The sequence below is a fragment of the Polyodon spathula genome, chromosome 20 (genome assembly GCF_017654505.1).
Source record: "Polyodon spathula isolate WHYD16114869_AA chromosome 20, ASM1765450v1, whole genome shotgun sequence".
Classification (NCBI taxonomy): Eukaryota; Metazoa; Chordata; class Actinopteri; order Acipenseriformes; family Polyodontidae; genus Polyodon; species Polyodon spathula.
This window is the reverse complement of record NC_054553.1, coordinates 29,525,336-29,538,891: the sequence shown is the minus strand read 5'-3', so window position 1 is coordinate 29,538,891 and position 13,556 is coordinate 29,525,336. Positions and strand designations below refer to the sequence as shown.

Here is a 13,556-nt window from a genome sequence, read left to right as displayed (position 1 = left end):
ATTGCTGAGTTTACCATATTTTATTTTCACCTTGATTTCCTGCCACACCACTACATACTCACTTCCTGCGCAACAGGTTTTAGAGTCCCACATAGTCCAAGACTGAGTGTGCGGTTCCAGGGGGATCCAAACACCAGCTGCACAGGAAGTGTACTTATAGCATGGTGGCAGGATAGACAGGGTTCAAAAGTGAAAATAACCTACAGCCAAAGGGATTTATAGAAGGGTGTTACACTGCAAATGGGTTTGACATCTATGGGTTTATATTTTTTTTAAAACATCACTGGAGGGATCAGAGGGATTGCATTGTGTGAACAAGTCAGTGCTAGCATCTTAACCCAGGGCTAATTGCCACCGCACCCCCACTGGCTCCTTCACCTCTGATCCACCTTCAACTCTTCTAAGCGCACTACTGTGTGGATTTAAAGTCGTAGCAAACAGTCTGCAAAGGCTACTGTGCACAGGAGATTTATACCTGATGAACTTTGCACAGGACAGCTTGAAAATGCAAACAAACAGGCAGTGAAGAACACACAAGGTGTTGTATTTGTTTTTTTTATTCAGTTATCCTCTACTTACTTAATAAAATGCTGCATTAGGAATTAAAGGGATGAGTGCATCTTTTTTTTTTTTTTTTTTTTTACTATGTATTTATATACACGCAATCTGACTCTGAAATACATCAAATCAAATGGTCTGGGTGTTAAATATCACTTCAGTTAATACATTTTGAGGAGACAGAAAAGGATACATGTCTATTTTCAATTAAGACAGTCAAAATATTAGCAAGGCTGAGCCCAAAAGAAAATGCAAAGAGAAAATAGGAAACCCTCATGCAAGTAAAATACAAAAAACTAAATGCATTTCTTACGGCAAGACCTTTAAATGTACCATAGCATCTCGGTGGAAATCCAGCAGCTATACAATCCACTTTTTAGAGTAGCAAAAATGAACAGAGATTGGTTCAACAGATGTATCTAAATATTGGTTTGCATGTGTTTTTTCTTCTTTCTCTAAATCCATTAATGTACATGTATATGGCTCAAAACAAGGAGGTGTTTAACTTTTGGGTTGAGGTGGAGCTCTTAAATCAAAAACATTATCCGAGATTTTTTATTATTGTGCAAAAAAAATGTTCCTTCCCTAGAAACAAATGCTGTGAGCTTTTAAAAAGAAATACAGGAAAAAAACCAACACAGCAAGCTGTGCTAATTTAGCATGAGGAAGTTGGGCACATACTACAAAAATATTGTATCCCTTACAACTATTTACAATGGAGGGGAAGGGGGTAAAAAATTGGACTGCTGTGAACTAGAGTCCGAGGGAGAACACTGTACATGTAGCTTTTAGGGATACGATCAGAACAAACCAAACCACTTCCTAGAAAATCATGTAGACTGAAAACATACCCAATTTTTACATGTCTTTATTCAGATGCTTTGCCAACACAGGAGATTTCAATAAAATAAAACATAAAATAAAATCTGTCACTGCCAGCCATATTCTGAGTCAGTGTGATGATGCCTGGTTAACAAAGCATTTGGCCACTCAAAAAATACATGTTTGCTTGGAATGAAAAAAAACAAAAAAAAAAACACCTTGCTCCCTGTAGCAATGTACAAAACAGTATTAAAAGGATGCCTGCAATGCAATTCACATTTAAAAAGCAGTATCAAAATCCCATTCCATCATCTAGGTTACAATTACTTGAGCCCTCTGTACATTCAATTATTATTATTAAACATTTATACAAATGACTGCATACAAAAATGAAAAGGATAGGATAGGACGGGATACTGCATTATAAATGTTCCCAAAAAGTAGTAGTGGGTATCCTTGCACAAAATAAAACGAAACAAAAAAACCTTGCTGGCTTGCTTGCTTGCTTTCTTATTATTTGATGTTTCACTAAGCGTTTTAGGTATGAGAAATCAAACATTTAAATAAAAAGGTAAACGTTTTGGAAAATCGTTTTCTGGTAATAACATCCAACAAAATGCAAAAAAAAAAAAAAAAAAAAAAAAAAAAAAAAAAAAAAAGAAAACAAAAGCCAAAAAAACAAAAACCCCACAAATCTGAGGCTGGGTTATTTACAAGGGTTTTTTTTTTTTTTTTTTTTTTTTTTGCACTACACAACCAAAATGCAGACAAAAGTATGTCCTGGTACACGTTTCACACAGTTCCCTGGAGATTTATTATTATTTTTTTCCCAAAAACAAAATGAAAATATGGAAAAAAGGCACTATTAAGAAAACAAAAATACATCAGAAAAAAGTGCTCAACCATACACCTTTTAAGACCGTACAGAAATGAATAAAACTGACCAACTTGAAATACATAAAAAAAAGGACAGGATCTTCTTTTAAACTGTTCCAGGTATCTGTGCTGAGACCTGGGTTTATGAACCCTGCTCTCCTTTTGGTTTGCGTGCTCCTCTTGCTTTTTCAGAGGTTACGTTGTAGCCCTCCTGCCATTTCTGAAGTCTAGTTGCAATTCTGATGGTGGGCATGGCTGTGATAACTAAGGACTGCAATAAAAGACAGTGTCCAGATGTTGGTTCTTTCTTCACATTCATTATATACACACACACACACAACTATGCCACCTGCTGCAGTACAACAGCAAAACCATAACTTTACAAAACAGGATAAATAATTCAAACGTTGTGTGACAGCACCCTTGTCTGTTTTCCCACCGTTTTAAAAAAATAAATAAATAAAATAAAAAAAATCAGAGAAAGGCAGACTGGGCAAGATTTCTTTACAGAATACAAGCCTAAAATGGAACAGTTTAATAGAGGATTTTATACCTTAAAAAAACAAGCATTCAAAAGCAGTCAGATAGTCAAAACAATTACACATGATTTAATTGATTCCAGAGCTGCTCGCGTTCCACAAGACATTCAAAAGCAGCTGAACATCGTTTACACAAGCAATTTGTGGAGAAAGGCAAGAGAGACAAAAACATACATACATCTATATATTTGTTAATTTTAAATTTATGCTTTATAAAGAGTCCGTGGCAAGATGGAAAGCTCAAATGACAGGCATTTTTTTTGTCTCTGGCATGTAAACTTGGTGCAGTCTACAGCAAGGATTTTTAAACAGTGTTAGGATCAGAAACTATTTAAAAAGGAGCATAAAACATGCTTGGACTCACAGGAGGGGGGGGGGGGGGGGGGGCAATAGATGGCGGCAGGGGTAGCTGTGGGAATCTAGGAGATAAAATTCAGCTTTTATTTTTTTTTTTTTTTTTTTTTTTTCCTTCAACGCCAGTCCCATTCTGACTGCAGTGTGTTCGCCGCTGTTCCGCAGAACATTCTCAGTATATGTTAATTCCGCTGCCACTCTACAGTGGTATCTGGGTTCTGTTCCTTTTCTTTCGTTCACATGTTCCGGTTTACTGGGGTGACATAGTTGCGGGGGAACATTCCTGTCTGGCTGTGGCAAGCACCTTTCCACCAGTTGGGGTCAGAGTTATCCAGGACCTGGATAAAATCCCCCCGACGAAAGCCCAGCTCTCCATCCTCCTGCGGGTCAAAGTCAAACAGTGCCTGCACGTACGTAGGATGCTGCAGGAAGAGAAAGAAACGTCAAGAGCAGGGAAGACAGTTTTAACTGGTTGTAAATTACAATTGAAGTGCTCCCTCTGTACAGTCAGGAGCCACAGTTACAAGACTGGGCTACATGTGTTACGCCTTGTAAAAATGAGAACAAATGTCCCAATGGAATGGCATTATTGCGCAAATGGGTTATATAAAAAACAAATAATTGCAGCAAGGGTTTTTACGATTACAAAAAATATCACGTAGTAAAGCAAACATAGCAAATCTCAGCCTGGTTTATGAATTCAAATTCTTAATAAAAAAAAAAAAAGACAAACATGCACGCATGCATAACACTTAGTGGGGAAAAAAGAAGCACCTGCCACATGCGCACATACTTGTGCATACTGACGATTGCTCACATGACCCAAGATCTGTTACAAAATCCCTGACCTATATTCTGCAATACATAAAAAGGTGTACGTTCCAGCTGATCCTATAGTCGGATCTGATTTGAAAAGTAGGCATTCTATTGGAGTCTCCAAAGAGATGACCCTGTGCGCAATTCTGGAGAGCAGCATACAGATTTCCACCTCAACAGCTCTGAAGAAATTAGAAGTGTTAATCACTGACACTTATGGCAGGCGTTTCTTATTTTCAAATCAACCCCAGCATGCATTTCATTCCGTTACCACCACCACCTCCACGTCTTCTGCCAAAATATACTTTTGAACAGAGACACGGTGTCTATTTTAATGATCTTAACAGCGGATCTAAATAATAATGCCTATTATTGCCATTAAACCTGCTGGTGTTATCCATTCTGGGGCTATTTACAACCTCCTTTAATATCACTAAATAGAAAAAAAAATTAATTAAAAGGTTTAAGAAGGTGCAGCTGATATTTGAATCTCCGCCACTGTTCACATCATTCAAACAGACCCCCACCACCGCAGAGTAAAATCATATATGAGATGCGGATTCCCCACCTGGTTGCCTGCCTGTGGTACACATTCAGAAAGGGAGCTGGGGCAGGTGTCCCTTACCTGGGGGACCTGTTCAATGTCACGGAGGAATATCTGCTGGTTTCGAGACACTGAGGTGGACCTGTGATAGTCGACCAGCTCGTTGAGGGAATTGAACTTCACCACCCACAGGAAATACTTCCCAGCCCCGTCACGGAGCACTTTGAAATGCTGGACATCATTCCCGAACCTGGAGCAGAATGAAAAGGAATTGCATCAGATGCGGGTGGGGGGTGGGGTGGGAACAGCAACAAAACAAAATCAAACATCAGTGTAGCACAATGTCTTTAGAAAATGATCTGCCATGCCATTTTGTAAATTGTGTGCCCCTTTTAAGATTGTGTTTGTGATTAGAAATTGTGAAGCCTGATCTTCAATTAGCTCTAACAAACACTATATTGCTGAATTATAAGGGGAGGGATTATTTTACAGCAAGATTTCAATTGGAAGCAGCTGGCTAAAATATCAGGACCATTCCACACAATTGCCAGTAGATGGCAGTAAGTGACAAACATGTATGATGTCCCCTTTCATTGTGAAATTCACTTTTTCAAAGGTCAGAAGACACTGTTCTTAAGGATTATTTTTAGTGCCAAAATGTTCAGACCACTGCAGACCCAAAAGGTCAAGCAAGTTGTTTCATGGTCAGAGCACAATTCATTGACATTCAGGCTGCCTGGCTAGCACATGACTAGCTGTGACTTGAATGTATCTGATACTTTGGAATATGCAAATATCTGAAAGACCAATAAAAGTCCCTGCTGCTTCCTTCCTGTCATCTGATAGCTTCAAAACTCATTTTGCAGCTATTACGTACCAAACTCAAGACACTTCTTGTAGATGTAATGGAATCCCACTCACGGCTCACCACTAAGTAATCAGAGACTTTACAGTCCTTTCCAATAACTCAATGTGCTTCCTTGAGCAATCTGACAGCCATCTGCCCGCTATCTGCACTGTTGCGCAACTTCCTGAATCCCTCCTGCTTTTGCTACTCCCCAGCCCTAGATTCAATGTGTTTTTCCATTACTAGATAGCAGACAGACATCACAGCCGGCAAAAACTGAGCTTTTCTTCAGTTGTAATAATGTTTATTTTAGGACAGGCAGCTATTTAAAAACACTTATCTGGAAAACAGGGAATCCTATCTCATTTAGATGGCCTCTGGTAGTGTGATGTTTAGTGGAGTACCATAAAGCTCTGGCTCCCATTTGCCCCAAAATGCTATTCCTTGCATTCTGGCTACAAGGCAAAAACAAAAAAAAAAAACAGCACTGCAGCTCCCTCTACACCGTTACAAAGGGAGTGCTCAGCATCATGTACTGTGTGAGTTTTTGTGTCAGCTCTTTGCTTGTTCTGAGGTTGGGTGAGAGTTGGGGATGGGGATAGAGGGTAAAAGGTTTCCTTCCGTACTTTACTGAGAGGGAGAAGTCCCCTGGTGCACTCTCGCTCTCTCGGATAAGGAATGCCCCGTCGTGCCTCTGTTTGTTCAACATCTCCTCTGCCCTCGCTCTGGGGATTTTACCAAAGAACCACCTGCACAGAGACAGAGAGAGAGAGAGAGAGAGAGAGAGAGAGAGAGAGAGAGAGAGAGAGAGAGAGAGAGAGAGAGAGAGAGAGAGAGCCGTTACAGCTGGGCTCAGCTGTTCAGCAGACCTTGAAAGAACTCTTGCTAGTAAAGATATTTAATAAATATGCAAAAATGACAGCTTTGCTACTTTGCATAGAAGTGAAACTGTAAAAGAGAATGATAACTGTCTTTTTTGCATTTGTGTTCCATCACTCTCTGCTGGGTAAACTTCCTGGTTTGATAAAGCTCTGGCAAAGCTATTATAAAAATAGAAGGAAAAAAAAAATGGTTGTACTTCAAACACAGAAATGTTGTTCCACCCATTCCATACATGCAATATCAAAACCGGAGTCCAGTTAGAGAATATATTTATACTGTTAAAAGGAAATATATTCAAATGATCCACTTTATTCAAAATGTATCTGCACAGATCAAACAAGAACTGCACTGATGAAAGCGCTACCAGAATAGTCTTCTAGTCTTTGATTGTTTTTGAAGTTATGGATGAAGGACTGAACTACACACACACGTAAACCAAACAGAGGCTAAAGGCAGAATGTCCCAAGATCTGTCATGTGCTTACTTCTTTTATTTACAGATGGAATTCAGAGTCATTGTGCCGTGGTGGATACACACAAGACTTCTACTGTAAACAAATGCGGGAACACTAATGACGACATAACTTGTCAAAGAAAAAGTACAGGTCCTTAATTTACACAACTAGCAAATATGGGTAAAGGAGTGGTCACGGGTAGCATTTATTTTATTTTATTTATTTTTTTTACCCTAAATGAAACTGCTGCCAAAATAAAAATGTCCAGGTCTTCTCACAGGAGATTCTCTATAATAAGCCAAGGTGCACATACCTCATCTCACGCGTGTATCATAAGGAGACCAGGTCAGTCAAGTGTACTTAAGGTTAAACCCCACTGCTATTATCCCCCAGCACTTTTGTCTAATGCCTTGGAGAGATGGCAAATCATTTTTTAGCCTCTCCTGTGAGGATCATAAAAATCAGTCACAGTTTTAGGTTTTTGGCAAATTCAAGCACAGTACTGTATCTTTCACAACAGCATGCATGATCATTGTCAGTATCAGGCTGAGACATAAATGAGTCAATTTAAATTCTCTTTGAAGATAAGCACCACTCTCAATGCTGCTAAAAATACCCCCTTCCCTGAATGACAATGACCTTTAAAAAAGGTGCCTGAATCTTTATTGTGTTTCGTTATTCCAGACTGGGGGCCCTGATTAGTGGCGCTGGTTCATATCTGATCAGCTGGATATGCACGCACCATGATCACTGCGTTCCGCTGACAGTGACAAACTACGTCCACATATCTTCACTCCTGAGGACAGGATCCTACCATTAGCTCCAGCGCTGATGTAATGGGGTCAAATTTAATTCTTGCTAAAAGCCTCAGTCACATTAATAACCAAGCCCTATACTGGCGCATTGTACTCTCTCCAACAGGCGTATCCCTTAAGGGTTCCTAGGACACTTTTCCAAGTGATCTTACACGCACTCTTGCCAGAAAACTCTGCAGGGGAAACAGCGTACTGGATATAACCAAACTGACAACCGATACCAAAAATTACTGTTATGACACAAACTGACCATGTTAACTGCTTTGGAGAATCCCCCCAAATAAACCTGGCTCAATCACTTAATATGCTTTTTATTCAGCATTTTGGGCAAAATACACACATCAATTGCAAATTTACTAGTTACAGTTAAATAAAACAAACAATCTGCATATGCTGCTTTGTAGTTTGGGCTGCTGTACACATTAAAATAATTATTGTTGCAGATTACTTTTGCTAGGACACTTGTATTAACAACGGTCCACCCCCTCTCCTGTTAAATATTTATCATGCTGGGACACTTATCATCCAATCTACTGCAGCCACCCCCAAGTACTGCTCGCAGACTGTGAATAAAGACGACAAAAAAATGTAAAACAAAACAAGCCTACATACATTTTTTCCCCAGGGGTAGCAACAGTGACAAAACACTTCCCTGTAAAATGGTGTTTCACAAAATGTGGTCCCCAAAGACAGGTCTTAAAGTGATGCTTCCTAACAGAGAATGTACATAAAACATCCACTTTCACTGCAGCACAGTTTCTTTGCTATTTGAGATTTGCCTTTTCTTCAGCTTTTCATTCTTCAGCTCTGAAAAACTGGTTTTGGAGAACAGAAGTTTGAGAACCTTTTCTGCAAGATCTACGAAATGAAAACCCATGTAATACAAGTACTGAAGGGGATACATTTTCTGGGGTTATCTGAAATGTCTATTTGCTTTGTGCTTGTTCAGAAGTGGTTCAACACTAATCTACAACAGAAGGACCCACAGCAAAGTCTTGCCAGATGTGCCTAGTGAACCCCCAGCAGTGTCACCACACGTGCTGCAAGTAGGAGACAGAACACGCTTCTGCACAGCCCAGGGTGTGAAATGCAGAAATGGAACCAATGCTATGGAGGGAGTCTGAGAGACCAGATTACAGTGAATAAGGAGAACACCATCTGAAGAATAGCAATACAGCAGAGAGCTTGTAAAAACCTCAAACCATGTCAAAACAAACAAAAAACAAAACACTGCTCTCTATAGTGGAATGTTTAATAATGGACTACAGGGACAGTACAGAAAGATTTACATCTGTAAATTAAAACAAAGGGCAACATTCACAAAGCATTTACCACTACGCTATGTTTACACCACTAAAAAAAATAAATAAATTATAAAGAAAACCTTAAAGTTCATTTAAAAAAGCTCACTGTAGATGCACCATCGCTTTCCAGCTTGTTCTGTAAAACCTGCTGTTTGCTTTCTACTCTCACAATAACGTTGTGGTAAGCTCAGCATTGGGGTAAGTGAGCTGTGAATATGTCCAAAAATGTTCCAAGGGATATTAAAATTAAGCTTAACGCTGCTGGAGGCAATGACCGTCTGTGCTCTCTTCAAAGACAGAAACAACCCAAGGGAAGAGAAGCTGTACTCGCATCTCACAACTAGTGGCGCTCTGCTAGGTATGTACTCAGTTACACAGGAAGGGAACTGCCCAGACCCCAAGGAGACAACGTGAGGATTACAAAAGTAATGTCAGCTTGGTAATGCCTAAAGTGTTCAAGTTAGGATTGTCTCTGAGCAAGAGACAGAACTTTAATACCACTCGGAAGCAGTACTAAAAAGAAAGCTGGCTGTAAAAAGTTACAAAAAAGCATTTTGCATTATAGAAAGACAGGAGAATTGAAGTGGACACACTCAATCAGAATTAAGATAAAAACTTTCAGAAACCAAGTCAAGTATGGTCTCCAGTAAGAAATGGCTGTGAGAGAGCTGTGTCTGATTGGTACACTTACGGGTGAGCTTTCATTTCGATGTAGTTCTTGGGAATGAAGCCGTCTTTCCCGTTGAGTTCTGCCTTGTACCAGTTCTGGTCACACTCCTCATTTAAAACCTGGCAAGAGAAGATAAAGCAATGTGTTAGCCAGCAGCTGTAACAGCACTGTGCACTGAACCTCAAGAGCAAGACACCACCACTCAGACTCATCTGGGCATAACATGGTCTTCACAGGCAGCCAGGGACAAGAAGAGAGTTTACCAACACAATAACGAATGGACAGCCAAATGCAGATTGTATTTCATATATAAATATTTTTAAATCCAATATCAAAATGTCACCACTTAATGTCCAGTGTTTTTCAAGCAGTGTTCTTTTAAATAGCAAAGATTCCCCCACACTCCCCCTCTGCACCCATGAGTTAAGACAAAGTTAACATTAACTGTGTGTGTGTGTATGGGGGTGCAGGAGGCTTACGGGGTAACAGACTCCAGAGGCACACCTATGCACAGATTTCAGGAAATGTACAAGTACAGGGAATTTTCAAAAATGGAACAGTTGAAGTTCATAAGTGTATTAACAAAAATAGTATATGCACAAGATACTCAAAATTCATATAATAGTGGAGGCAGCAAATACAGGTTTCACAATGCAGGATTACTACCTTTATTTCTACTAGTTTTGGGTATGTAAAGAGCTAATGCTGGTCCAGCATTTTTACAGCTATAGCTCACACGGCAGTAGTGAGCCTTTGACCTTTGAGCCAGAGGCCAGCATGTTACAGTACCTACAGAACCACTAAACCCCCACACAGAATAAAACCACTTGGGGTCTTTCAGAGGAAACTGAAGCATCGCAATATCCTTCCTCAATGGGAAGGAGCCCTTCACAGAGAATGCGCTGGAGTCTCTCCACTACACATTCTCCAGCTGTCGCAATGTCAAATCCATTATCATACAGCAGTTTCTTCTCAGGTGCCCCGCAGAATTTGACACCCATCTTTCCCATGCTGCTGGAGGGGACTGCTGCTCTAATTTCAAATGGAGTTTTCTTTTATAGGCCCATATTCAGGTCTGCAATGTTGAAACAGATTACCTCCCCTATATAAACTGTGTATATGCTGATATTCAAAGCTTTAGTGTTAATGAGTAACGGCCATTATTGCCCAATTATTTTCATTTGAATCCCTCCTCACAAATCAATGAGATCACACCTTGCACCCTATTCTTTGTACATTTTTAAATGCAAGACAGAGATGTAAGCTTCACTGAATAAAGGCCTGATTACCCTCACTTCCAGATTATTTAAACTGACAAAGACATTTCACCTTTCAACTTTAAAAAAAGTCATGCCACAGGTCAAACGCTTCTACAGTTAGATGTAACTACAAGATAAGGCTTCTCAACATTGGAAATCAAGAGTAGATCCTATCTGCTCTATCAGGGTCTCTGGTCAGACAGCAACAGTTTTAGCACTTCGACTCATGACTTGATAGACTGGGTCAGTAAAACAATCCAAGATGAATTGAGGTTACAGAAAGAAATAGATAGGAAAACTTGGGTGTACAGCACAAGATTTGTTTAGAGTTTATTTTAGAAGTATGATATTCAGATTTGTAGATTTTTCTAGTACTGTAGGTGTCTGAAAGCATGCTCTGCCGTGTCAAACACAAAGGGTGTGGTTTGACATCAGAGTACTAAGTCTTGTTTTTTCTATCTTAAGCTTTAATGATTCTCTAATGGTTTGTACGTTACAGCATGTGCGTTGTGTGGGCGGTACAGCATTTGAAATCAACTGCTTTTTGCACTCAAGTGACAGTAAAGAATAGACAGCATACCATGGCAGATTATAGTATTGATTAATGAGGCACTAAGCTGTGATCATTTGTATGAACACAGGATGTTGTGCAGTGCACGGCCAAACGTTTAGCAGCAGCAAAATAAACTCAACTCTGCTGGATGGAAGTCGACTGGGTAACGACCATTCAGATACCAGCTGGGTCGAGACTTCGATCCCTCAACAGGTTTCAGTTGTTTCTTCTTCAATGCTGGAGATTTGCTTGGGAGTCTACAAACACTGTGCAGCAGACAGATTAAAATCCAGTCCTTTTGTCTGAGAGCCAGCTGCTGTACCAGTGTTTACTGTAACTCGCTGCAATACCAGTAGGAAACAGAGGTCTAGGATTGAACCAAGACTCTCCCCTTTAGGACGACGGCTCTAAGCTCATGAAGCTTGCCTGCTTTCTCTGAGAACTGAGCAGGTTCACAGCTGCACGCTGGAACATCACTTTCCATTCTCGAAACGTCTACTCAGCCAAGCGTGCCGCAGACCAGCTGTCACTCTCAACAGCGCAGCCTGCTCGGGCATAAGCACTGGAATAAATATCAAATAAAAATCTGTGCCTGCACTGTCAAAACCGCTCGCCCGGGTTGTCAGGTGAAAAAGAAAGTCTCAAGGGGGGGATTTTTTTTTTTTTTTTTTTTAAAACAATAAACTATCTACCATGGTTAGAAAGGGTTTAATAATGTATTTTGGAGGTTACCCACATGTCTAGCCCTGGCAGGCTGCACTGCAGTCTAGCTTTCATGCTGAATGTAGCGGTAAACTGTAAGGACACCATTTCAATTCCACTGCTTACTTTCAAATTCATTTTCTAGGAGACAAAAGCATTACTCCCATACTGCTGGCAATCCCCCCTCAATGGGATTGCTTGTCATTGTTTTTTTATGACAAGTCCAAAGAAATGCATATGCACATGGCTTTTTGCATGTTTCATTTGTCCAAATGTTACATCACGGAATTTGCCGGGGTAAGGAAGCAAACGGAGGGAAATGAGGTAGTGTAGCCTCATGGTTAATTACCCCAACCTTCCCTAAGGCATGATACCACAGTTTACAAACAGGTGTTCCTGTCTCTGAAAAAGGGCATAGTTTAATCACCAATTTCCTGGTTAGTCTAATTAACTACCCATGTTCTTCCTTTCTCTGAGCTTGACAAAATATACCATTTCCTGGAAAATAATGCAATACATATCATCATGATATTATATTTCGGACAGCTGGCCTCATGAGATAAATACTAAAAGGAGAAGCATGTCCAGGTTGTGTCTCCTTACTGTTCTATGAAATAACTACAGCACAGACAGATCCCCAAATGTCAATATTTCCTACAGCAACCCCCCGTGCAAGGAAAAACAAAAAGAAATTGAAAATGAGGGAACCCTTCACTTGCACTTTAATGTCAGCGCAATTACTGGATTTGCTTATCAATCTCACTCTAATTCAGACTCCTTAGAGATTAACTTCACGAGACTGCAGCTTTTTTTGCATTTTGCGAGTTGATAAACCCACATGAGTGTTTGTTCTATCTGACAAGTACAACAGTCAGTCAGTGTTGTTGCTATTTACAAGAGTAAGGTCCATGGCTAATCTCTCCAACAACTGCCACCAGCCTTCTGCACAACAGAAGACACATGAAACAGTCCCGAGCTAAATCCTCATCACCGAGGCACTCTAAGACGGGAGTAAAAAAAAAAAAAAAGTGCGCAAGTAAGTGTAAGATGGTGTGCAAGTTACATTGTGCTGTGCCAGCTGCAGTACAAACAAGCACAACAAATATAAATAAGTAATGTTATACTAGCGCTGGGATGAACATGGTACCCCATCATATTACCTATCAAGGAAAGGACAGAAACTCTTCTGTAAAGTAGTGTGTGTTATTTATCTCGTACAAAATTTATGTATGGTTTACATTGCATGATAATGCATCACTAATCGAAGACATGCATACATTCTGAGCGGATTACATTTTAGGCAGTGATACTATTTTTCCCTGCACTATTTTGTACACTTTCAGAATCATGAATTACAAATACAAAGTCTTGCATACTGCACAATTCATTCATTATCATGCAGTCCAGTAAATAGCCTAGTCGTTCTGATCTCTCATTATTATGCATCTGTCAATCTAATTAGTCACAAAATATCCAGTGCCAAGCACAGCAACCAGCTGTATCCTTTTATGTTGACATTTACACAAAAGTACAGTAGCATATAGTGAAGCTGTTTGAAGCC

General features: G+C 39.9%; 1 protein-coding gene across 3 annotated transcripts in view; it reads right to left on the bottom strand.

Moving 5' to 3' along the window:
• Positions 1-1,410: 1,410 nt before the first annotated feature.
• Positions 1,411-13,556, bottom strand: part of LOC121295867 (growth factor receptor-bound protein 2-like) — a 28,118-nt gene continuing 15,972 nt past the window's right edge. For 2 of the 3 annotated variants that reach the window (XM_041220980.1, XM_041220982.1), the window contains 4 exons: positions 9,503-9,600; positions 5,983-6,105; positions 4,534-4,759; positions 1,411-3,571 (listed from right to left, as the gene is read on the bottom strand). In XM_041220980.1, coding sequence (XP_041076914.1) covers positions 3,386-3,571; positions 4,534-4,759; positions 5,983-6,105; positions 9,503-9,600 — 633 coding nt within the window. In that variant the 3' untranslated portion in view covers positions 1,411-3,385. The remainder of the gene's footprint in view (positions 3,572-4,533; positions 4,760-5,982; positions 6,106-9,502; positions 9,601-13,556) is intronic. The other variant, XM_041220983.1, reaches the window with a different exon arrangement.